We start from the raw sequence: 23,054 nt of genomic DNA, 5'->3' as shown, positions 1-23,054 counted from the left end.
AAACAAAAGCGAGAGGATCGATCACAGGCGCCCTGTCCCGCCAGCGCGCCGCCGCCTCAGCCTCTGGCGCTCCGCAACTCGCGTCCGCGTGCTCTCGTTGCCACAGCAACCCGCTCTTTGCGTACGCACCGTTCCGTGAATAAAAGCTACGCAGCCAAGCAGACTGAGTCCGGCTCTGCGTCAACAGCGTAAGTACCGCGTTTAGCGTGGCTGGTGTGAGGGATCAGCGTTAACATCGCAGTTCATGAATTGGAAGCTGGAGCCGCTGCGGGCGCGGGGCGTTGCTGTGGAGCCCCTCGGGCGGGAGAACTGAGGCGCAGCCCCTCGGGCGGGAGAACTGAGGCGCAGCCCCTCGGGCGGGAGCGTGCCGGGGGACGGGGAAACCGCCCCGCGGCTTGCAGGCCGCTTTACCTCTTTTCTCTGCTAAATCAGGGAGGGGAGGCTTTCTTATCACCCTCTGTTTTTAAAGTCATTTCTGTTAAACGAAATTGCAGAAGATTAAAAATTGAACAAAATGGTGGTGGAGTTAATGACAGAGATCTAGCAGGTGAGTGCCTTGAGGTGCAGTGGGTGAAAGGAGTGCAGTAGTTCTAGACTAGGTTTCCCTTCCTGGTCCTCTCTGGACTGTCACTATAAACGGCTAAAACGTGTGGTAAGGGTTTCCTTATCATGATGTAGTTTCATGTAACTGTATTCAAGATGTGGCCATCTTTTTCAGTATGATTCTGCTAAAAGGCACAGTGGTGTTCAGAGGCCAACATTACCACCGCAGTGCTATTGGCACAGCCCTGACTTGTCAATTGTCATCTGGCATCGGGAGAAAACCAACTGTGACCAACCTCTTCTGTAAAAGGTTAGTTCTCTGTGCAAATAGAGAAGTCATGGAGATGTTTTTCATTATGTTTGAGTAACAATTACAATAATCAAAGTTCTTAAACTGGATTTTTCAGGGCCAAAGTATTTCAGATCAGCCAGATTAAAATGCAACACAAGAACAGATTCTGGTTTGTGGATCTTCAGAATCCATAAAAAGAAAAATTGCTACTTTAGAGAATATTTTCTGGAATGGAAAGTTTTTTTTCTGCAACATTTTAGAGCAGATTATTTGAAGCAGAGATTGTTTTCCTGAATTAGATTACACTTTGTTAACTATAAATTTGTGAATTTTCACCCTATTTCAACAGGAAGAGTGCAAACTTTTCTTAATGTAGAAGGGAAAGGAGACCAGAGACTTCTCTTGTCCTGCAGTGTTAACTCTGCTCCTGTCCTTTTGGTATGAGTTGTTTTGTCTTGTCCTACACTGTAGCCTGGAATACTTGTGGTCAGTGGTCATGATGTTACCTTATTTTATGTAGAGCTTCTAAAGGCCTTCCTCAAATACTTGCAGTGCACAGAATCTGCTGGTGATGCTGTTCCTGGAACATTGCTGGAAGGGGGATTGTGATGCCATGCAAACACTTTATTTCCAGTCCTCCTTGGTGACTGAATCCCCTTCACCTCTGTTAAAAGAGTAAATCTGAATCTCAGCACCAGTCAATCTCAGTATTTTTAGCAGCTTTGTATTTCTTAAATTGTTGGTCTTCTGAAGGTGTGACTAATTTGGTGGCTATTTGGGTTATGTTCATGCGTGTGAGAGATTCAAGAAATGTAAGTGAAGATGGCCTCTCAATTTAAAATTGTTTCTGTTTGCCTTGGTCCCTCCCATACTTTGGAGTCACTGGGGTTGTTGAATATTTTTTTAAAATTTTTTGGTAGCTTCATTTGTGAAAGAGCTCTAGAAGATGAGAGTGAGTCAGCATAAGTACACATAACAGAGTTTTCCATGCTTAGGAGGTGTTGAACTAGAACTAGGAGAATATGGAGGAAGCAAGTTAGTGCTTGAAACTGGCAGGGTTTTTCTTGTATTTTCAGAACTATTATTTTAAGATGTTAACACTGCCATAAAGTAGTACCAATCTGCCAAAATGGCAGAAGCACACCAAAAAGGGGTCTGGATCCCTTTAGATTTATACAGTCACAAGTAGCATGATAAATAGAACTGTGCATATGATAATAAATAAATACAATAGTGTCTTTTTGGTGAGTAACCCATCAGCTGCAAATTTGGATTCCTTGAGGGGAAGTGGCTGTTTTCAGTATGGTTGGGATCACTTCAATGTCTGGAGTGATTTAAAAGCTATTTCTCACAAAAGAGAATAAAACATTAAGTAATGCACTGGTGATTTTGTTGAGCATTATTCTTAGTGTGGGGTTATAAAACACAACTGTATTTTTTTTTTCTTATTGTTTGAAATTACTAGTCCACTGTCCACATTAATTAGCCCTTTAACATTCTTAGTCAGCTGTGGGAATGGGAGAGGCTTGTCTCCTGGATGTTAAGAGGTCCAAGCTCATTTCAGCACTATCAAAGTATGACTGCTAGAATGTGAGAGCCTTCTTTTGTCCTGAAATTTGGAAATGTAAATCCTAATGAAATAAATAGCAACATCTTTTAGCATCTTAAATTACAGCCTATCATACTAAATGCTGTCTAAACTAAGGAGGTGATTAACATTACTTAGGCAATACAAAAGAGCTCTGTGATTTCTTATTCCTTGTCTTTAGTGTTCAGTGCCTTAGAAAGCAAGATTGCTAATGACTAGAAAGACATTTATATAATTCAGAATGTCTCATTACTGGCATGCACATTCTGACTCTTAAGCTGAGATGAAATTCTGAAAAAATCCCTTAGGAGTTTCTTTATAATTGCTACTATGCTTAATATTAGCACTGGAACGGTTCCCCACTCCATTCCTCTGCTGGCTTAATCCTGCTCTCTGTATCCACATATACAGACTATATTTGCAGAAAATGGAACAGGACTTCGGGACCATTTGTTTTTTAAGGAGCAGTTCTGATCAAAGGAATCTATATGGTCGCTAAAACCAGTTTGTTCTTTTAAAACTAGGGCCCTATGTGTAGCTGAATTACTCCAACCCTGCCTTCCCAATCTGTAAGAGAAGAGGAGGAAGGGAAGTGTTGCAAGCCTGTTGCTACTGTCACGCAGCAGCAGACTGAGCTGTTTGTGTGGCTGGAATCCTGCCGCATCAGCTGCTGCACGGTGAGTCCTTCCTTAAACTTTGCTACATGATGAATGTTCTTGCTAGAAACATTCTTTTGAATGCCATAAGAAATTGGTATCCTATTAAGGGTCCCCTCCCGCAACAACCCACGAGGTTTCATTGCATAACCAAATTGATATGTCTCAAGTGGGATATCTAAATGCATTTGTGATTTTCATGTGAACATTATTCATTTTCCAAGTCAGACTTTCTACTGATTTTGTTCTTTCTGAGCTGATCTTGGATGAAAGTCTGATCTTGTGCCAAGAAATGTGGCAGCTTAATCTGTTCTCCTTTCTTCTTCTGACCAAATGAAATCTGGTATCCCCTGGCATTTATTAACGTGCTTAGGGCAGAGGCATTTCAATGATGGGCAGGATTTGTAAATTAAACACTGCAAAATCCTTTCAGGGTTAAACGGCAAGCACTTAGGTTGAATTAAGTGAAGAGTTCTCTGCCCTCCCACAGAATTAGTGTTGGGGCCTGGTAGTTTCAGAAAACCACTGTTGGCTACTGCAGCTATCCACACTGAAGTGGTCCCTTTTAACACAAATAAAGAACTGCCAATAGTACTGAAAGGGAAAAAAGATGATGAGTCTGTAAAATCTGTTAGGTGGGTTTTTTTTTAACCATGTTTTCCCTCTTTTGAGGCAATTCCTGAATACTCTGTTTCTCTTTATGTAGAAAACTCTCTTTACATAGAATAATCTGTTTCTCTTTACATATTTCCTGTCTAGTAGAGTTTAATTGAATTTGGAGGATGAAGTCCAGCCTAATGCATCTGGTTCCCCCAGTGAGTAGGTACAGAGTAATCTCCCAGTTTCCCAAGGTAAGCATTCTTTATCCTTCTGGTTACAGTACATAGCACCTGCCACACTGAGCTATCTTTCCCTTGTGCTAATTAGTATTTTAATTTAATGTACATATTTTGTCTTCTGCTAGAATTACCAACTATTTAAGGATTTCTTACAAATATGAATGTGACCTCATGTTCCTATCTAATACTGATATCTTTAATAACAATCTTTATTTCTTCTTTTAACTTTTACAGAAAATTACTGTTGCCACAAAATTGTTCCCTTACAATATCTATCTTATTTCAGCCAAACATTAATAATTACATGCTTAAAGAGTTCCTACACCAAGGGGTAATAAGAACTGTAGCTCATATTAAATATGCAAAGAGTCTAATTAGATCTTTGTGGAGGTTTTGGTTGAAGAATTGGAGGCAGTTGTAATTTTCTGTTTGTAGCACCCTTAGTCATATGGTAGATCAAATGCAGTAGGCACTGTAGAAACACAGGCAGAAGAGATCACTGAGATCCCCAAAGAGTTTTGTACTTCAAGTATAATGGAAGAAGTTAAAGACAGGGAAGGACAATGAATTGCCATTCTGTTTTTTCAGTTGTTCAAAAGATCTTTTTAAGGGAGTTAGCATTTTTGCCATGCTTGATCTCAGCTGTATATTTTGCTTTTAACTTGCTGAAAACTATCAACCAATTTGAAGCAAATAGAAGGTAATGTACATTTTCTTCATTTTTAACTAATAAAAACAGTGCTTCACCTCATAAGAGATCCAAAAGGCTTCATAGAAATAATGACTTGCTGGTGATGTGCTCCCACCCGTGTTTGTCTGATGTGTCCCTTGTGGGCACTGGGATAATTTAAGGTACTTAGTATTGTACAGAATGATGAACAAATGTGAGTGTGGAAATGTAGCTAGTGCTGGGACACTGCCACTCAGCAAGGTAGTTGAGTGAGGGGGCCGTGCAAAGGAGTTTTCAGTGACATGGCTGGCTGGAAGTCTTACTGCACTGTCACCCAAGCAATTGCTTTTCTTATGCCAGACTGTCCCTGTGCCTGACAAACTCTTTGAATTAATCTTCTTAGCTATTTTTTTTCCTTGCTCATTGGACTTCTGCAAAGTAGCCAGTTTATCCCAGTAACTGTTCTCTCCTGCCTTCAGTGGTATACACCTGAGGCCTGTCTGCAGTTCAAAGAGCACTTCCATGCCCAGGTCAGGGCTGCTTGTCAGCAGAGCGCTGGAACAGCAGGGTAAGTTTGTAATAAACCAAATATGCAATGAAGAAAGTATTTTAAATTCTTTATAACCTGGTTCCTTCCTAGACTTTTCCTCTCTCCTTCCTCATCTTCCTTACTCCCATACGTTTCAAAGCAGCTGGCAGCTAAGCTTGTGCGGATGGCATTTTTTTGACCTTTTTGACAGTGACCTGAGGGCACTTCCAACCCCTACTATTCTGTGATCTATGAATAAAGTGCCTCCTCTTCACACAAGTGTCAAAGATACTTTTTCTACTGACATAAGTAGCATTGAGAGTTGTTTACCAACAAATGGCTGCAATTTTGAACTTAGCTCTTAGTTCAAGAGATTAATTGACTGTTTAAAATGTGTTGAATTTTGCACATACAAGTCAGCATGGCAAACAAATTTTAGAGCAGTCAGATGGAATCAGGCAGATCCAGCCTTGCTGTATTCTCTGCTGGTATTCTAAATGAACAGCTAATAAATGCTTTGAGGAAAATAAACATACCGCTGTTCTAAGTTGCTTAGAGCATGTAAGAATTTACCTTTAGTCTTTTAGAAGTATACATGCTAAGAAGTTCTCTTTTAGTGTTTCCTCAAAACTGCGCCGAAATTCTGATAAATATATATCACTGAAAAATCCAAATAAACCACTTTATGCCCTAGTAATAATCTTTTAATTAGTTTGATTTTTCACATCATCTCTCTCTCAGAACTGTTATTAGTACTGATTTAATTCCTGAAGCAAGGTAAGAAAGCTAAAGTGTGTTAGAAATCACCACCATTCAATTAAATGTATGTATGTTTTAGTGATTAATGCTTCTGTGTTCCAGTGTGAAGTGGAGCTTCAATGAAGACAAGTAGCTCACTATTCTTTCAAATGTAGAGTTGTTACTAGCCATGAGATTAGTCATAATACCCATCTTTAAATGCAACTTTGTGTTCATTTCACTAAGGAGTCAAGATAAACAAAACAAAAAAGAAATTGAAGAGGCATCAGTGAGTTTATTGTTTTTTAGAAGCACAGTCACTGTCTAGTTTCACATAGATTTGTCAGAAGTGTCTGGACAATTTTGTTAGTAAGACATGCTTTAGTGGATTGAGGGGTTTTTCCCCCCTCCATAAACAAGTATTTGTTCTTTTTATTTCCAGAGCAAACCAACTCTCCAGTTAATTTGCTCTAGTAACAGAGTGTAGCTGAAAAGCTTTACTTTGGGGCTTTGTAAATAAAATTACTTTCTTGTCACTGCTCTCTAGATATGATTATTGTTAGGTCTTTTTTTTTTTTTGATGGGATTGGGGTAGAAGGAGTAGGCAACTGAGTGTTTTGTAGAGTAATTGCAAAGCTTGACAAGAATAAACATTATCTTCTGTTGCCAATACCCCAAGTAATGGAATATCTCTTTGTCAGTTAGAAAAATAGTCAGAGAAATTCAGTAGCTAATGGCTGCATTTAAGAGTCTATTGATATTTCATCAATGTGTTAAATTGTCTAATCTAGAGAAATTTGGTTGTTTTTCCCCCCAATATGAACACTTCCAAACCATCACTTCACTAACGTTTCGGCTTTTTCCTTAAGGATGTTGATTGTATTCAATATTTTATCACTAACAGTATTGACTAGCACACCAAATGCTGCTGCCTTTTTTTTTTGTTGTTGTTAATATTAGGCTCTTTACCAGTCAAGATTTGGATTTTTTAGAATAGATAACTTCAAATCAGCATCACATAGAACCTTGATATAAACGGAAATAGTATTCAGTAGAAGATTAATGCCTTCCTTTAAAAAGTATTCCTTGACAGAAAAGAGCACCAAATTTCCTAAGCCATTTTTGTAGCATGTGCATGGAACACTTCTATTCACCTCTCTACCTGTGTCTCCTAAAGGATAGAATACATTTCAATTTTATGAATACAGTCTGAGTCACCTTAAGCCCATCTGCTGCATCCTGTGGGAGGACCCAGAGCAAAGAGGATTACTTGCATGAAGCCAGATTCAGATTAATATTATTCCAAAATATATTGGCTCTAACCATGTGGTTTTGTTTTGGTTTTGGTTTTTGGTTTTTTTTTTACCTGAGACAAACTCTGCAAGTGGGTTATTTTATTGTCAGCAATTTCTTGTTTCTGCAGTTAGGACTTGATCTGTGCTATTAAAGTCAATGAGAAATTTGTGGTTAACGTTTATGAAACAGACACAGACACTGTGTGGTCTTATGTGCAAACTGCCAGATGTATATACTGCCAGATGTATATACTTGAAGTCAAAGCAATTTTAATAAAACAGAATTTATGTCCCACTTGGATTATATTTAACAAAAAATATGCAGAGGAAGAACTTTCTGCTCCAGACGGGTTTGAATTTATTTTTTTTTGGTGACCACCTTTTTCTTCCTTACAATTTAAGACTCTTATCCTGCAGTACTGTGGTATTTAGGTCATTTGGAGTCATAGGTACACATGCTCATCACTTGAAATTTAAGGACCTAAACCAGTATTTTTAAAGAGAGAGAATATTGAAATTGCTACTACAAACATGTTGTGTTTTCAAACATTTATAACAGGCTGAAAGTAGCCAAAGTGGTTGTGGTAGGAGACCTGTATGTTGGGAAAACCAGCCTTATCAACAGGTACAGTGTATCTCAACATGTGCTTTGATTGTGCTGTTTATCAAATAAATGTTATAATATCTCCCTGTCTGTTCATGATGGTGGTTGGTGGTGGTTGTTACTGTTTTTCCTTCCATGTTCTTAGGTAGATATGCTAAATTTTTAACCTCACTGATTTATCACTTGGGTCATTATTTATCACCCAGGACACATTGCCTTGTAACTAAGACTGTATCTGTATCTTCCTTGGTAGTCAAAGGAAAGTTCATTGTGATTCTCATCTCATCCCTAGAGCTTCCTAGATGTCTCTGCTTTCTTGTTTGCTATATTGTATTTTCTTTTTTCAATTTATATATGCTTCTGCAATATTGAGCCACTACACAGTTACTTAATTCTTTTCTTCCTAACTTACCTGAGATAGTGTTAGTTTTGTGGCTGGGTGTTACTAGTCTTTAATATTTATTATTTTTTTTTTTAATTGCAGATTTTGTAAAGATAATTTTGACCGGGACTACAAGGCCACCATTGGTGTGGATTTTGAAATGGAACGTTTTGAAATAATGGGAATTCCCTTTAATCTCCAGATGTAAGATGAAACAGCATGGCTAAGCATTGCACAGAGTACAGCCTCAGCAGAGCCTGAATTGCTGTGTGCTAGTGGAATAGAGATTTTAAAGAAAACATAACGTTGCACAAAGAATAATGGAATCTGAAACCCAGATTCTGTACCTGGAGTTGCAGTTTTAGTAACAGTGCAACTATCCTGGATTACTTATCACTAAAAATGTTGCAAGTCTGCCCTGAAAATTCATCTTGGATGTCTCGCACAGTTTCAGTGAAGTTCTGCTTTGTTTTACTCCATTTTCTTGGAAGAGAAGTAGAAGCTTTTGCCACAGACTTTCTCCAGTTCTGCTATTACACTATTCTGTCATTTGAGTTGCACTGAATTGGGCTTGCCTGGGAATTCTATTTCTGCAGCCATTGAAATTAATAGTCCAGTGATTTCAGCATTTCTTAATTAGGGACTAAGTGATTTTCTCCAAATCATAGAAAAACTGGAGTGCTTTTGTTAGAATGTGAACCTAAAATCTTGATTTGATTTTTTTTTTTTTTTAGCTTGGTTAGGAAACTAGTGGGAATCTTGGTCTTCTCTCATCTGCTTTGGTTCTACTGATGTATGCCCTTTGGCATTTTTCATGGTTATCAGTACTGTTCTGTAGGGGGTATTGTTGAATCACAGAATGTTAGGGGCTGCACGAGACCTTGAAAGATCATGTAGTTCAACTCCCCCTGCCAGAGCAGGATCACCTATACCAGATCACACAGGAATGCATCCAGGTGGGAATCATCTATGCTGTAGTGTGACCTAGAGCAGAAATAAGGTACTTTGCACTAAGCATTTTAGTGCATGAATCTTAAAAACATTGTCACTTATGACACATTTTTTTCTGAGATATCCCTGATGTCAATATATATCTAATGGGATTTATTGAAGAATCATTAGAAATCCAGTTCCCACTGATTTCAGTGCCATTGTTTTTTTGACTATTCTGCCAAGCCTTTGAAACTTGAGTCTCTCTAAAATCTTGACTGAAACATCAGTATTTCACCTGCTGAAGCAAGAAGGTTCATGAGCTACCAAATGTCAGGTTGCTTTATCTGCAGGATCTTCAGGGTCTGAGTAGAACATTTTCATGTGATAAGCACTAGTGCCCCCTTTTGCTGGGAGATTTCCATACAAGATGAATATGCAAGTATCCAGGGCTGGCACTATTAGGCTATAACAAAAACCCAAACCTCTGCAGTGCTGGCAGTAGTTAAGAGGACTGCATATCATGTTGACTAATCAAGCAGCACTGTCTTGATTTTCTTCAGTGGTGTCATTAGAACCTGGTTAACTGAGCTCTGTATGGACAGATACCGTATCTAGCAGTTGTAAGATTCTAACGTGAACTAACCTATGATTTAGCTAGCATTAGCACAGAAAATGTTCAGAATTGGATTTCCCTAGACATACATGCAAGTGGCATGGATGAGGCAAAAATGTTTTAAGAAAAGTGTGTTACCATGCAGCATACAAACATTTGAACTATAGGCAAAACAACCAGTATTAAAAAAAGGAAAAAAATAATAATGATAGAACCAGAGTTAAAATGTCTACATTAAATAATAGAGCTTTGCTGTCTTTCTGTCAGTAGTTAATGAATAACATGTTCCAGATGGTAACACTTCTCTAGTATCACATTCTTTTCCAACTTGTACCAGTCTGCTGCTTCATTAGCATGTTTGCTCTGGTTACACAGCGTTTCATTAACCTGAAATTTCTGTTTTCCCTCCATTGCACAGATGGGACACAGCAGGTCAGGAAAAGTTCAAGTGCATTGCATCTGCTTACTACCGAGGAGCAGAGGGTGAGAACAATATTAATTTGATCCTGGCTGTGACAGGAGGTTGTACTTCATACAGAAATGTATATGCATATATGCTCCTTGGAAAGCAACCTGTAGACACAGTGTGGTGGAATGGCTTGTCCATTATTGGAGAGAAGGGACTAAAATTCTCATGAATTAATACTTTGTCACATCTGCAAGCTCTGAATGTTCTGATGATGCAGTGATAAAAATTGGCTTTTATGTCAAGGTGGAAAAGAATTTGGTTTTGGGGTAAGATTATTGCTGAAGTTAGAAGTGGATACTTCTGGCATTCCTTTTGGTAAGAGAATTTCTGCAGGAATTAAAGTGATCCCAAAAAATAGGAGTAACAGCACAATAGGCTGCAGACTACAGGTAAATAAGGCTGATGCCTGATGACTTCGGTCTTAGTGGGTGCTAGAGAAGGAAGAGGAACGAACTAATGGGTAGTTTTCCATCTTTTCTACGTTAAATCTGCTCTTGCAATTTGTGTAAACATTCTCTTTGTTTAATAAGATGAGTTGGAGAGACTTCTGCTGCACTATCTCTAACTTAATATTTTTATGTTTTTTTAATTGCAGTTATAATAACAGTGTTTGATCTGGCTGATATCCAGACTTTGGATCACACCAAGTAGGTTTCTGTATTTTGGCTTAGCCTTTAAATCTTTTACAATGTAAGCTTTTATGGTTTAATTGCCTTGGATAGCCTGTACTTGCTGAGAACTTGCTGGATTGTGAGTGTATTTTCTGTTGAGCTAGGAAATGAAGAATGACAGTCACTTGTTTGGTTTATGTAGGGTGGGGTTTTTTTGAAGAAAATGCAGAGCAGACATGTGAAGTACTTACCCATAGAACAGAACTAACCAGGTTGGAAAAGACCTTCAAGATCATCAAGTCCAACCTATCACCCAACACCATCTAATCAACTAAACCATGGCACCAAGTGCCCCATCCAGTCTCTTCTTAAACACCTCCAGTGATGAGGACTCCACCGCAGCCCTTTCCAATGGCCAATCACTCTTTCTATGAAGAAATTCTTCCTAACATCCAGCCTAAACCTCCCCTAGCACAGCTTGAGACTGTGTCTTCTAGTTCTGTTCTCGTTGCCAACCCCCACCTGGCTACAACCTCCCTTCAGGTGTGGTAGACAGCCATAAGGTCTCCTCTGAGCCTCCTGTTCTCCAGGCTAAGCAATCCCAGCTCCCTCAGCCTCTCCTCGTAGGGCTTGTGCTCCAAACCCCTCACCAGCTTTGTTGCCCTTCTCTGGACATGTTCTAGCAACTCAACATCTTTCCTAAACTGAGGGGCCAGAACTGGACACAGTACTCAAGGTGTGGCCTAACCCTTGACTTCTGTTATACTAAAGGAGAGAAAAGGCACTTCAGCAAGGGCTTGATCCTTCCAAAACTAGATATGCAAAAAGAGGTGAAGTGCATCCCAAAACCATCCCTTTTCCCCTCCATTTGCTGTAAACAGAGTAAGAGGCTGGCATCTGATATAATGGTGAAAATGATGAAATACATCTCATGCATAATGTCTCAAGAGCCTCTCATTTTCTAGGTGCAGTTCCCAGCCTGAAATGACTTCCTTTCTGTTGTGAGATAGGCTGTCAAAAAGAGGAGAGTATATGTAGCTAAACTTACTGCTTCAGATACTTTTAATAGTTTGGTCATAACAGCACAGTAATTGTTAGGAGCAATTGTTCTACTTTCAGTGCAGGCCGCAAAGCCCCCCGGGCTATGATGCACATAGCTCAGAGCATGTGTATTTCTAACATGCTGTTGAGACTACAATGCAGGGACATGTTCCGTTACAACCCATACTCTGCCTTTAGACTATTTCCTTAGACTACTGCTATGGTACTTAGCTCATTTACATAGGACTTTGTAAAATAATATATATATTAGTGTCTTTGCTTGGCTGAAAATAATTGAAGCCTGTGAACCTGATTTCCCACACACGCACACACTCCCTTCCCTCCTTTACTTTTGTTGGATGACTCAAGAGGAACTTGATTGCCAGAGTAACAAAAATATGTAAAAGCTTATGAGACAAGAATCATGCAGCCTTCACAGGGAGCTGTTTTATAATTCTGAATAGATTATTTCATTCTTCATTCCCTTTTGCATCTAATCTGTTGTGTTGTTAAAATCTTTTTCTCTGCTTTTTGTTTTCTTCTCTCGATCAGAACTTTGCCCCTTCCATTATACTGATAAATATCCTTTCTGGGTACTAAAGTAATTATTGAATTTACACTGTGCACTGGGCATGTTTGAACTTTTCCCTAGTGGAAGGCATGTATTCAAAGGAGTTAGAACAGCTCCTGGCCTCTTTCTGTCTAGAAAAAGGGCTTTTGATAGTCTCATGTAAGTTTATCCTTTCACCTTCCTTGTGACCTTGTTATCCATCTTTCTCCTATATTCCTCAGTGCTTCTGACTGATCCTCTCATTTCTGTTTGTATTTCAGACAGTGGCTAGAAGATACATTGAGGGAGAATGAGCCAGATTCCAGTTTCATCTTTCTAGTTGGAACAAAAAAAGATTTGGTGGTAAGCAAATTGAATGCAGATAGGAAAATCAGAGTTCCTCAAGTGATATCCTTTACAAATTGTACATGATGTTACTGGAATAAAGAGCTTGAGGGAAAAATCATAACCAAAAGAAAGATCACAGGTAAATAGAATAGCATGCTTGGAACAAATTAAGATGCTTTCAGGAAAGATGGGCAGTTAGTGAAGTATCTCGATTTCTATTCTTTGCATGACATCTTTCAACCATGTACAAGTACTTGAAAAGGCAGAGGAAAGTTGTGTGCAGCAAAGAATGGAGTACCTGATGATCTTGAGGGGTGTGTTGGTTTGGGATTTAGAGACTGTTCTTTATTCAGAAACAGGGAAGAATTCTTGCTTAATTGAATGTGACATCATTTGAAGAAGAATAGGATATGATGCATGCAGTCTATACCATTCTGAGTCTTGTATTTGTCTCTCTCTAGCTATCAATATTTAATTTCTAGAGATTTTAAACCAAAATTGCTTCTCACTGTTCAGCTTTTGGATACATTTTATTTCCCACCCTCCCCAGCTTCCACAGTACCACTCATATACTTTGTATAGTACCCTTCACTAAAAACAAGTCCCAGAAACTGCATGTTCTAAGGCAAGGCCAGGCAGGCCACTGTGAAAACTGAAAGTGTCACAGTGCAGGTGCTAACAGTGCCTCTATGTTACTGCTAGCCCAGGTATGCTCTGATGTTGTTCCACGTCATTTGCTCAGTCAGATGCTGTGTGTGAAAGGACAGAGCTAGATGCCATCCGCTTTGCCAATGAGATGCATGCAGAATACTGGTCGGTTTCAGCCAGAACAGGTGAGTTACTGCAAAGGATGTAAAAATAGCATATGGTAAGGTGGAAGTTGAAATTCCTTACTCCCCCATTCCCACACTGCTGCTATGCAGTGCCTAAGCATCTTTAACTCATAGGTAGTTACATAAACACACATGTGCACTGCTACTTAACATAAACAGTGAGAAAAGATTATACCACAGACCAGATTCTCTGTTGCTGACTGAAAATAAAGGGACAGTTCAGGGTACAGTATTTCAGAGTAAAAAAATGGGAAATTATTTCTGCAGTGATCAGAATGGAGGACAGATTGTTGGAGAGGCCTATTCTGTCCCACTGTTGAGCACACATCTGCTCATAAATGTGCTTGCTGTCCTTCATCATATGTTGATCATTTCTGTCCTGTTCCCTAGGGGAAAATGTCAAAGAGTTCTTTTCCCGAGTTGCTGCCTTGGCCTTTGAGCAGTCCATGATAAAGGAGCTGGGGAAAACTGCTGGGCATGTGGCCCAAATTGGGACGGGAAACCTCATCAGTACGTTAAGTTTGTGTTTTCCTTGTTTACAGTCTGCAATATTGGGTAGGGTTTTCAAGCCCGTTTCAAACACCTGCAAGCATATTCATGTCACTGCCTGAGTTCTAGCATATCCGAGTGACTAGAACTTCATTCAGCAGTGGCTATTGAATGGTGTAGTTTCCTCTGATTTTATTTTATAATTATTTTTATATTTTTTTCTGCAGAACTTGAAAAGAGTATGATGGGAACCCCAGAAAGCACTGCTCAAGTTAACCGGAGTTGCTGTTAGTTGGCAACTCTTTCTGCAAGCACCATGCTTCTCTGTTGCCCAGCACAGAGCACCTGCAACAATGAAAGCTCCCAAATGAAAAATAGAAAGTTTTATTTCAGGAAATGAAAGAGGGGAAAATGCACTTTGGTTTCTTTTTTTTTTCTTTTTTTTCTTCTTTTTTTTTTTTTTTTTTGTGATGGTTTGTTTGTTTGGATTGTGTTTGTTTGCATTTTGTTTTTTGGTTGGTAGGTTTGGGGTTTTGTTGGTTTGGGGAGGGAGGGCAAGGGGTTTAGTCCTACTGAGACTTTCCCGTAGAAGAACTCAGTATTAATAACTGAGCATCTAAAATGAATCTTGGATCATGTTGCAAATGATGAATTGCTTAGGAAAGCACAAAGGAAACTTAACTTTGTTAGAAAAATAAATGTAAATGTGCAAGTTCTTAAATGTTTCTATCTGATCTGTGTTTTATTCATGCATGTTAATTCATCCTATCAGCAACTTAACTGGCTTAGAAGAAACTTTGATATGGTGGAAAACAGCATTGGAACAGCTGTATTAACTCTAAACACAGGAAGTCTCTGACATGATTTTTATACCAGTTGAAGTCCTGACTGTAATCATAGCAACAGTTGCAGTGCCAACTTGTGGAATGTGCAGCTGAGAAAGGGAAGAAGTGGAATTGGAAGGCAGTCTAAAGGCAGAGAGCAGCTGTAATGATGTTTCCCAAGGAACTACCAATGTTCCTTGTCTTAATAAGCAGAAGCTATGGTATTAGTGAGTTCCTCTTTAAATGGGCTTCTCGAGCAAAACAACTGCTAATGTTCACTTCTCCCTATAAAAGCCTTCCTTTTAAATTTTAATGATGTTTCTGCCTTTTGAGTGACTATTTGACAACTTAGATTATTATTATTTATATTCTGATAGGACATGTGATTCAGATCTTTCAGAATCATGCTGGTTCCCAGTTCAGGCTCATCTTGTGGTACAACAGCCAGATTCCAAGCTTCATAAATACATCTGGCTCCTTTTCTTTCTTTTTTTTTTTTTTTTTTTTTTTAATAGTTGGAGGCTGTTCTTGGGAGTACAATGTATGACACTGGTGAGTGCAGGCCCTATTGCACCCTCTGAGCATTTGAGGGTATTTGACAAGTTGAAGGTGTACCAAGATCTACATTTGGTAGTGGAGATGGTTGATCAGCTTCTTGCATCCTCAGCCATAAGGCTGTTCTCACAGCAAGAAATTGCTGTTTACTGAATTCTGAGGAGAGTTTCCACTTTTCTGGATTCACAGAATGATTTAGACCAGATGGGACTTCACTGGCCACGTCGAAGTACCACAGAGAGCTGGTTTGCACTTCAAAAATACGATTTCATCGCTTCAGCCACAGATTAATCAGTAATAACGTTTATCTCCCTTTAGAAAGATTATGCTTATGTCATACCGTTTGTTTTTTCGTTCTTACAGAGCCTCTGTTTCTCTCGGGTGGGATCATGCTGCAGGAACAGCATGAGACAGCTCAGGAACTGTTAAGCTTGAGCCTACTGGCTCCCCTTTCCCACAAGAGGGAGCGCTATGGTCGCTGTACTACCGGCTCTGTTTCCGCCGGGAAGGGCTTTGCAATCTCTTGCAGACCAGCAGAGGGTATTTGCTGGACAGTCTGTCTGGAATTCAGCCCTCTCATCACAAGGTTCCGAGTCTCAAATCACAGGCATGTGTCTGCCATCATGGCCTTAATGAAATTTGTTTCCTATTAAACAATACTCTGTTGGGTGCATAAAGCATTGGCAAAAATTCAGATATTCCGACTGAAATTTCTGATGTTGCAGTACCTTAATAGATAAAGAGGGTGCAGTTTTTAGTGTCATTATTCACTACAATTGAAGTGTGCATACAGGAATCCGTCCTCTGACTCATCAGACCTCTTATTCTCTCCAGAAATGGTGCAGATGTCACAAAAGTGAACCCCAATAGAAAAGACTCTAGACATAGAATCAATAACATTGGAAGAGACCTCAAGGATCATCAAGTCTGACCTGTCACCCAAGACCTCATGACTACTCAACCATGGCACAAGTGTGAGACTTCAGTAGAAGTGACGTATGAACCCAGAACATATGGCAGTGACATATACCTGTCATTAGAACCATGGCAGCACAGGCTTAAACCTGGCACTAGAAATAGATCATGCGCCAGAATTCTGTTGTTCAAACTGACACTAAGGCAATCGAACAGGACACAGCATCTATGATGAGAAGCCAATTAATTTTATTTCTGTGCAAGAGTGAGGTTACTTGAAAGGTTTATAGAGGTATTATTTATCTAGATTTTATTGTGATTTGAATTATAATCTGTTTTCCATATAGGTCAGATGATGCTTGTATGTGTTAAAAGCTGAGGAAACAAGTGCAGGAAAGAGGTTACAGCCAGGAAACAAAACTCAAGAAGGATGAACAGTGCACAGTTGAATGCATGATTAGCCATGTGTGATGTGTCTGAAAATACCAATCACATTTTTTTGGCCTGTAAAAAGCATAAAGAGAAACTGCAATGGATTAGGAGATACATATTTCAAAGGTAAGAAAGCCACTTCTGTGGACTTGAGCTTTTCATTCTTAGTGGATTTGATTAGCTCTTCTTGGAGCTATATCCTACCCTCTTTACCCATAAGATACAAGAGAAGATGCACCTCACAGCAGACATGAAAAGAGCAGGCTGATCTGGGATGAGAAGCCTCTCTCTCACTTTTTTCCCTATCATCCAAACAGGCACAGCAGAACTTCAGGTGTATTGCCACTTTTCCCGAGGTTGAAATAGTGCACGGGCAGCATAGAGGGGTGTGGTTTCGGAAGGGGTATGGCTCAGTAGCTGTTGTTTAAATCATTTGTCAACCTTCACCCAGAGCCAAGACAGGGGACTGAGCTCTTTGGGCCAGGGTAATATGTGGGAGAGAATATAAGTAAGCCTACTGCCTGAACAAACCAGCCTTTATTGTTAATATCAATGATTTTGGAGTGAAAGTTGCCCATCTTGGAAATCCAGCTTGTCCTTTATTGGCATGGAAGAAAGGATTGAGTCAAGGACAAGCCTGCCACCAAACAGTGCTTACATTAATGGGGGAAACTGTGACCTTTGAAGGTGAACTGCATCAGTGCCTGGGGGGAGAGCGTTGCTGTGAACACACGAGACGGAGCAGAGCCGTGCCGGTGTTTATACATAATATATGAGAGTGTGGATGTATGGACGAGAACAGCAGCTCTCTCTGCGCACAAGGGTAGATGTGTCTGCTATGTTCTTGCCCAGGCTTAGGTATAGTTACGTATGCCTGTGGTGATGTCCGGGCCTGTGGCTGCAGGCGTGAGCGGTCGCCAATGTACCCGAGTTCGCCTTTGTCTCTCCGGCAGCCGCCTCCAAGCGCAGGGCTGGGTCCCGCGGGCACGGCCTCCCGCCGTCGGCCCGGGCTGCCCCTTTAAGAGGCCCCAGCGCCTGGTTCCTTCCCTCTCCTCCCCTTCCGCAGCGCTGCGATTCGGGCCGCCGCCGTCAGAGCCGGGCCGCGCGATGGGCAGCCGCGGGCAGTCGCTGCCGCGCCGAGGGAGCTCCCGCGGGGTCGCGGGGCGCTCGGGCTCCGACGGGTAGCGGCAGAGCTCGACGCGGGACACGCCGCGCCGAGGCTCCGGAGAGCGTGTGCGCCCGGAGGACAGCACAATAGCCAGGAGGAGGAGACAGGGAGAGGGGCAGGGGGAGAGGAGGAGAGAGAAAGAGAAAGCACAACACGGGGGCTGGCGAGGGGAGGACAGAGCGGAGGACTCCCGAGCGTGGCTGCGTTGAGGATTTTGCTCAGGACGGCAGCGACAGGAGGTAGGTGGGTGGGGGGCGATATTTGCCTTCCCTCCCCCGCTCCGAGCCTTCTCCTTTGTCCAGCCACTTTGAAGTGCTCTGAGCTCGCTGGATTGGGAGCATTGTTGTTCGCTAGCAAAAGATAGGTCATGCCGGGGAGAGAGTAGCCAGCGTACGGCGGGGCTCGGGCGGCAAAAGCTGAAGGAGACGGGGACGAGAGACTGCTCTGACGACTGCCGTTTGCTTCCCAGTTTCCCTGCCTGCATGGATCGTGAAAGAGACGCGTTGAGTTGACCCTGCCGGAGCTGTTTCTGCTTCTACATGTGAGATCCGGTTGTTTTAGTCTCTCCACCTATCTCTTTCTCCAGCCTCCTTCCTGTATTCTCCACTTAGCCCTGTATGCAAAATGGTGGACCCTGTGGGGTTTGTGGAGGCTTGGAAAGCACAATTTGCCGACTCTGAGCCTCCTAAGATGGAGCTGAAATCTGTTGGAGACATTGAACAGGAGCTGGAGATGTGCAAAGCATCTATCCGGAGACTGGAGATGGAGGTCAACAAGGAGAGGTTCCGCATGATTTACCTGCAGACTCTTCTGGCAAAGGAGAAGAAAAGCTATGATAGGCAGAGATGGGGTTTTAAACGTGTTTCTCAGTTGCCTGAAGGGGGTGCAGAGCAGCAGATCCAAGACCTGCATCATCACCAGTCTGCTGACCAAGATGAATATGAAAAAAGCAAGTCACACCATGAGGAGGAAAAGTTCAAACCCAGGATACCCTCTCTGCGGAAGCTGTCTACCCAGAGCGATGGGTCAGACCTATCACCTTCAGACAGCCCACACCATGGAGAGGGAGAGCAGGACAGGTGTAAGTACTATGGTGAAGAGAAACTGAAGAGAGTTGTAGAAGATATGGAAAATCGCTGTGATACAGATGGTTCTCCTTCCAAACACAGATCATCTTCCAGTCGCAGGCTAGTGGGGTCTGCCGAGAAGGAGGGTTCATTTGAGCCTCTTACTAAGGAGAGAGGTAATAGTACCAGCGTGGCAGCCCTAAGGTCCAATTTTGAGAGGATTAAAAAGGTTAATTCCCATTCTTCTGGAGATAACAAGGATGTTGTTGAAAAGCCCTTTTACGTCAACATGGAGTATCATCATGAGAAGGGTTTAGTAAAGGTCAATGACAAAGATGTCTCTGATAAAATAAGCTCCCTTGGTAGTCAAGCCATGCAAATGGAACGCAAAAAGTCTTTGCACTCCTTCCCTTCTAACATGGTACCAAGCTTCAGCGAGTTCCAGAGGCCTGCTTACAGGGGAAGGTCCTCAGAGAGCAGCTTTGGCTATGATGGAGAGTATGAGGATGCTGAACTGAACCCCAGGTTTCTGAAAGATAACCTGATTAATGCCAATGGTAGCAACCGCTCACCTTGGCAGCCCATGGACTTTCAACCCTATCAAAGTATCTACGTTGGTGGAATGATGGAAGGAGAAGGGAAAGGACCTGTGCTGCGAAGTCAGGGCACGACTGACCAGGAAAAGCATCTCACATGGCCAAGGAGATCTTACTCCCCCAGAAGTTTTGAAGATATTGGAGGAGGATATACTCCTGACTGTAGCTCTAATGAGAACCTTACCTCTAGTGAGGAAGACTTCTCCTCAGGGCAGTCCAGCCACGTCTCCCCCAGCCCCACCACGTACCGCATGTATCGGGACAAGAGCCGTTCTCCCTCCCAGAACTCACAGCAGTCCTTTGACAGCAGCAGTCCACCAACACCCCAGTCTCAGAAGCGGCACAGGCAGCAGCAGGTCATTGTGTCTGAGGCTACCATTGTGGGTGTAAGAAAAACAGGACAGATCTGGCCAAGTGATGGAGATTTGCCTTCTGGGAGATGTCACCAGGACAGCTGCTTCCATGGGGATACAGGTGTGTACCAGCTTTTTGTTTAGTCTTTAGAATGTATGGAGCAAGAAATAGAATCATGGACATGAATGGGAGAGGTTTCCCAGGTGACCCTGAGTGAATTGCTCTTATGGGGACAACTGTGTAACGTGAGAAGTCTGCATTTACTTTGTAGCTGTCCTGTTTCAGGATGGTCCTGCACAAGTACATGCCAGACTGCATTTTGGGAATACAGATTGGATTCCCAGGATTAATTCAGGCTCCTCTTGAGAGGATCAGTGGAGTCCCACGTTAATCAGTTCTTAAAGTTTCATTGTGAACACTGAGGTAAAAAGGGGCCAAAATTATTCACCATTCAGAATTGTTCCCTCCCTCCTGTTCTTGCACTGAGGAGTAGTTAAACTCTTCCTCAGCACTGATGGTGTGCCAACATGCTACAACCTGAGGGTTTTGCTAGAGCTGTACCAGGAATGATGCTGCTCCCACAATCTTGTTTTTTCCTGTCTGCCTTAACTGGAGTGCTAGTTTCTCGTTCTGCCTCATGTCATCCTTCAGTTAGAGCTGATTAGAGATGATGATTGTGCAATGCTGTTCTTGAAGGTTTCTGTTATCATGAAGAGGAGGAAGAACTTGGAATATCAGGAAGCCCTGAGGGAGAGCTGTTGATTTAATTTCAGCAGTCCAAATTTGTGTTTGGGGAGGAATGGGCAATGTTTGAACCCGTTTTTGTGTAAGCCATCAAGGCATCCAGGTGTGTTTGTGGAATTGCAGTGAATTTGTTGGTGGTGGAAGAGATAAATAGTGAACTGTGTTGGTTCAGAGAATTTATTGAGTGTAGGTGGATGTCTGAATGTGTTTAGCAAGGCACATAATGTAAATTGTATCATGTGCTAACATCAGTAGTCGCCTGTGCAGTAAATGGAAAACCATCAAAACCACAAATAAGAAAAACGCCTTTATGAGTGCTTTGATAGACTTTCATAATTCTAGATCTTTGAGTTGTCTTGTGGGTTTTCTTTGTCTCTTTGAATCTGTCATTTTAATAAAGGGTTAACCTGTTATTTGTCAAAGTGATGAATTCCTGAAGCAGCAGATGAATTGAAAGGCCTGTCAGACATGCTTCACTTTCTCAGGCTGTGTGAGTTCAGTGTATTAATTGTCAGAATAGTAACTTTGCTGGAAGGAGATCCCTGATTTTACTTTCCCTGCTGATTGTATTTTTTTGCCAGCAATACTTTAGCAAGCAACAATGGAGGGAGAATTCTTCCTTTCTACGCCACCCCCCTCCATTCCATCCTTGCATCTCATTGTATTATTGGAAGGCTGTATGGTTGTAATGGGTGTACACTGTAGATGAAACCTCAGCAGCCTGCCCTCACAGTGACTTCTTCCTTACCAGATTGAACATCCAGGCTCATTTTCTATCTGGGCCTACTGCGTTCTTGTTCGGTTTGATGCTTATGTTTGGATCTTATGGGTAGTACTTGCAATACAAGGGAGAGGCTGAATCTTGTGCTGGTTTAAACTGAGCTGCAGCCATCTGTCTCTGCTCTTGTTTACTGATGCTCTTTAGATGACAGGGAAGTCTCTTGGCAGTTGCATTTTTTGCAGAAGGAAACAAAGGGGCAAAAATAACAAAAGTTTGGTAAAGCCTGGGGAGAATTCACCTTTCAGAAACCCGACAGATAATTTTTGTTTTAAATAATTTAGCTGGGATGCAGTGATTAAAAAAAAACCACTGCTGGAAAGTCAGAACAGTTCCAATTCAGGGTTGTGCTGGAAAGCTTTGTGTCTAGTTCCAAAGGATGACCACACAATTGCAGGCAAGGACAGAATGTAACTGATCCACCTTCTGCTTTCCTCAGCATAGGGGGTAACATGGCAAGCTTAGCAGGAACCTTCACCAGATGGCTAATCATTAGTGTCTTGCACATTAGCTGGTGGCAACTTTTCACTTAACCCAAAAGGCTTACGCTTACAGGAGGACCATGCTTCCCCGTGAGTCCCACTGAGCAGCATTGTAGATGGGTTTGTTACTTTCCTGATTAGTATGAATTTTGATGTGAAACCAATTGGCAGACCCTCTATGTTTATAAACCAAACAAAAGGCATGAAGAATCACTGTGTGTTTAGCTGCCTGGCTACCATTCCCAGCTCTCATGCTCTGATGCAGACTGTTCTCCATCAGCACATGGTGTGAAAGCAGTTTACAGATGCAGGCAGCTTTTCCTGCACCTGTGGTTCAGTCACTGGTTCTGCCAGGCATCCCTGAAGTTTTGCTTGAACAGAGTGTCCAAGTTTGAATCCCAGCAGGGTCTGGGCAGGGTTAATGTTAATTGGCATCCAATGGAGTTTGCTCAATAGTATTTGGCTTCTTTGAGCTCTCAGATTTTTGTGTGGCTGCTGGCTTTGCCATCCTAATGCTGGTGTGGTGTGGGCAGGTGCGATGCAAAGTTCTGTGTGGATCTGCTGTCCCAGTGCATCTTCAGCTTGGCCAGTGGACATGTGCTATTTGGTCCCATTTCTTTCCTGAGTTCACAGCTGAGTGATAATTTCCTACTGTTGTACTACAAAAAAGGACTAGAAAGAGGTCACCTAACTCACAAGTGAATGGGATCCAAGCCAAAATGTGAATCTGGAGCTGGGTTATCAAAACCCTTAAATCAACCTGAGGCTTTCAGTGTTTTTCCAAGGAGCAGAATGAGAGCTTCAGGGGTTGAGATTGGGTTATAACTGTACTTTCTATTAAATGTACTTAACAGAGCCTGGCAAAGATATTTATGTTAGGATTAATTATGTATCACAAATTTCCTGTGGTGGAAATAGAACAAAAACACTTCTTACCTCTGCATTAAGCTTGAATATTTTTACTCTGATCATGGAGGAGGAACAAGATTTTTAAAATTGTGTCTGCTGTTAACCATTAGATGCAAAGACAGGCACAAGAGAAGCCACCATTGTGCATTTCTGCTTATGAGAGGGAGGCTTGCACAGTGCAATGACACAGTGGTGAGCCCTTGCATG

At 41.6% G+C, this 23,054-nt stretch overlaps 2 protein-coding genes across 2 annotated transcripts in view; both read left to right on the top strand.

Annotated features, from left to right (window-relative positions):
* The first annotated feature begins 394 nt into the window (after positions 1 to 394).
* RAB36 (RAB36, member RAS oncogene family) lies at positions 395 to 14,425 on the top strand. Its single transcript, XM_009910971.2, has 13 exons — positions 395 to 547; positions 719 to 853; positions 2,948 to 3,100; positions 3,842 to 3,930; positions 5,068 to 5,156; positions 7,710 to 7,775; positions 8,239 to 8,340; positions 10,101 to 10,165; positions 10,747 to 10,798; positions 12,635 to 12,716; positions 13,444 to 13,534; positions 13,925 to 14,044; positions 14,251 to 14,425. Exons 4-13 carry the CDS (start codon positions 3,862 to 3,864, stop codon positions 14,313 to 14,315), a joined length of 801 nt encoding a protein of 266 aa, XP_009909273.2. The 5' UTR covers positions 395 to 547; positions 719 to 853; positions 2,948 to 3,100; positions 3,842 to 3,861; the 3' UTR covers positions 14,316 to 14,425.
* Positions 14,426 to 18,059: 3,634 nt separating this feature from the next.
* Positions 18,060 to 23,054, top strand: part of BCR (BCR activator of RhoGEF and GTPase) — a 95,130-nt gene continuing 90,135 nt past the window's right edge. Inside the window, exon 1 of the mRNA XM_009910974.2 lies at positions 18,060 to 20,054. Coding sequence (XP_009909276.1) covers positions 18,542 to 20,054 — 1,513 coding nt within the window. The 5' untranslated portion in view covers positions 18,060 to 18,541. The remainder of the gene's footprint in view (positions 20,055 to 23,054) is intronic.

Source organism: Dryobates pubescens, chromosome 25 (genome assembly GCF_014839835.1).
Source record: "Dryobates pubescens isolate bDryPub1 chromosome 25, bDryPub1.pri, whole genome shotgun sequence".
In the NCBI taxonomy this organism is placed as follows: domain Eukaryota; kingdom Metazoa; phylum Chordata; class Aves; order Piciformes; family Picidae; genus Dryobates; species Dryobates pubescens.
Note: the sequence above shows the minus strand (reverse complement) of the source record. Positions and strands in the feature narration are given on the sequence as shown.

Bases quoted from the DNA above. Each gene is read 5' to 3' on its own strand.
- RAB36 (XM_009910971.2), top strand. From the start codon at position 3,862: ATGAAGTCCAGCCTAATGCATCTGGTTCCCCCAGTGAGTAGGTACAGA. The intron at 7,776-8,238 runs GTACAGTGTATC...TTTTAATTGCAG, and splicing joins AAAACCAGCCTTATCAACAG to ATTTTGTAAAGATAATTTTG. The intron at 8,341-10,100 runs GTAAGATGAAAC...TCCATTGCACAG, and splicing joins ATTCCCTTTAATCTCCAGAT to ATGGGACACAGCAGGTCAGG.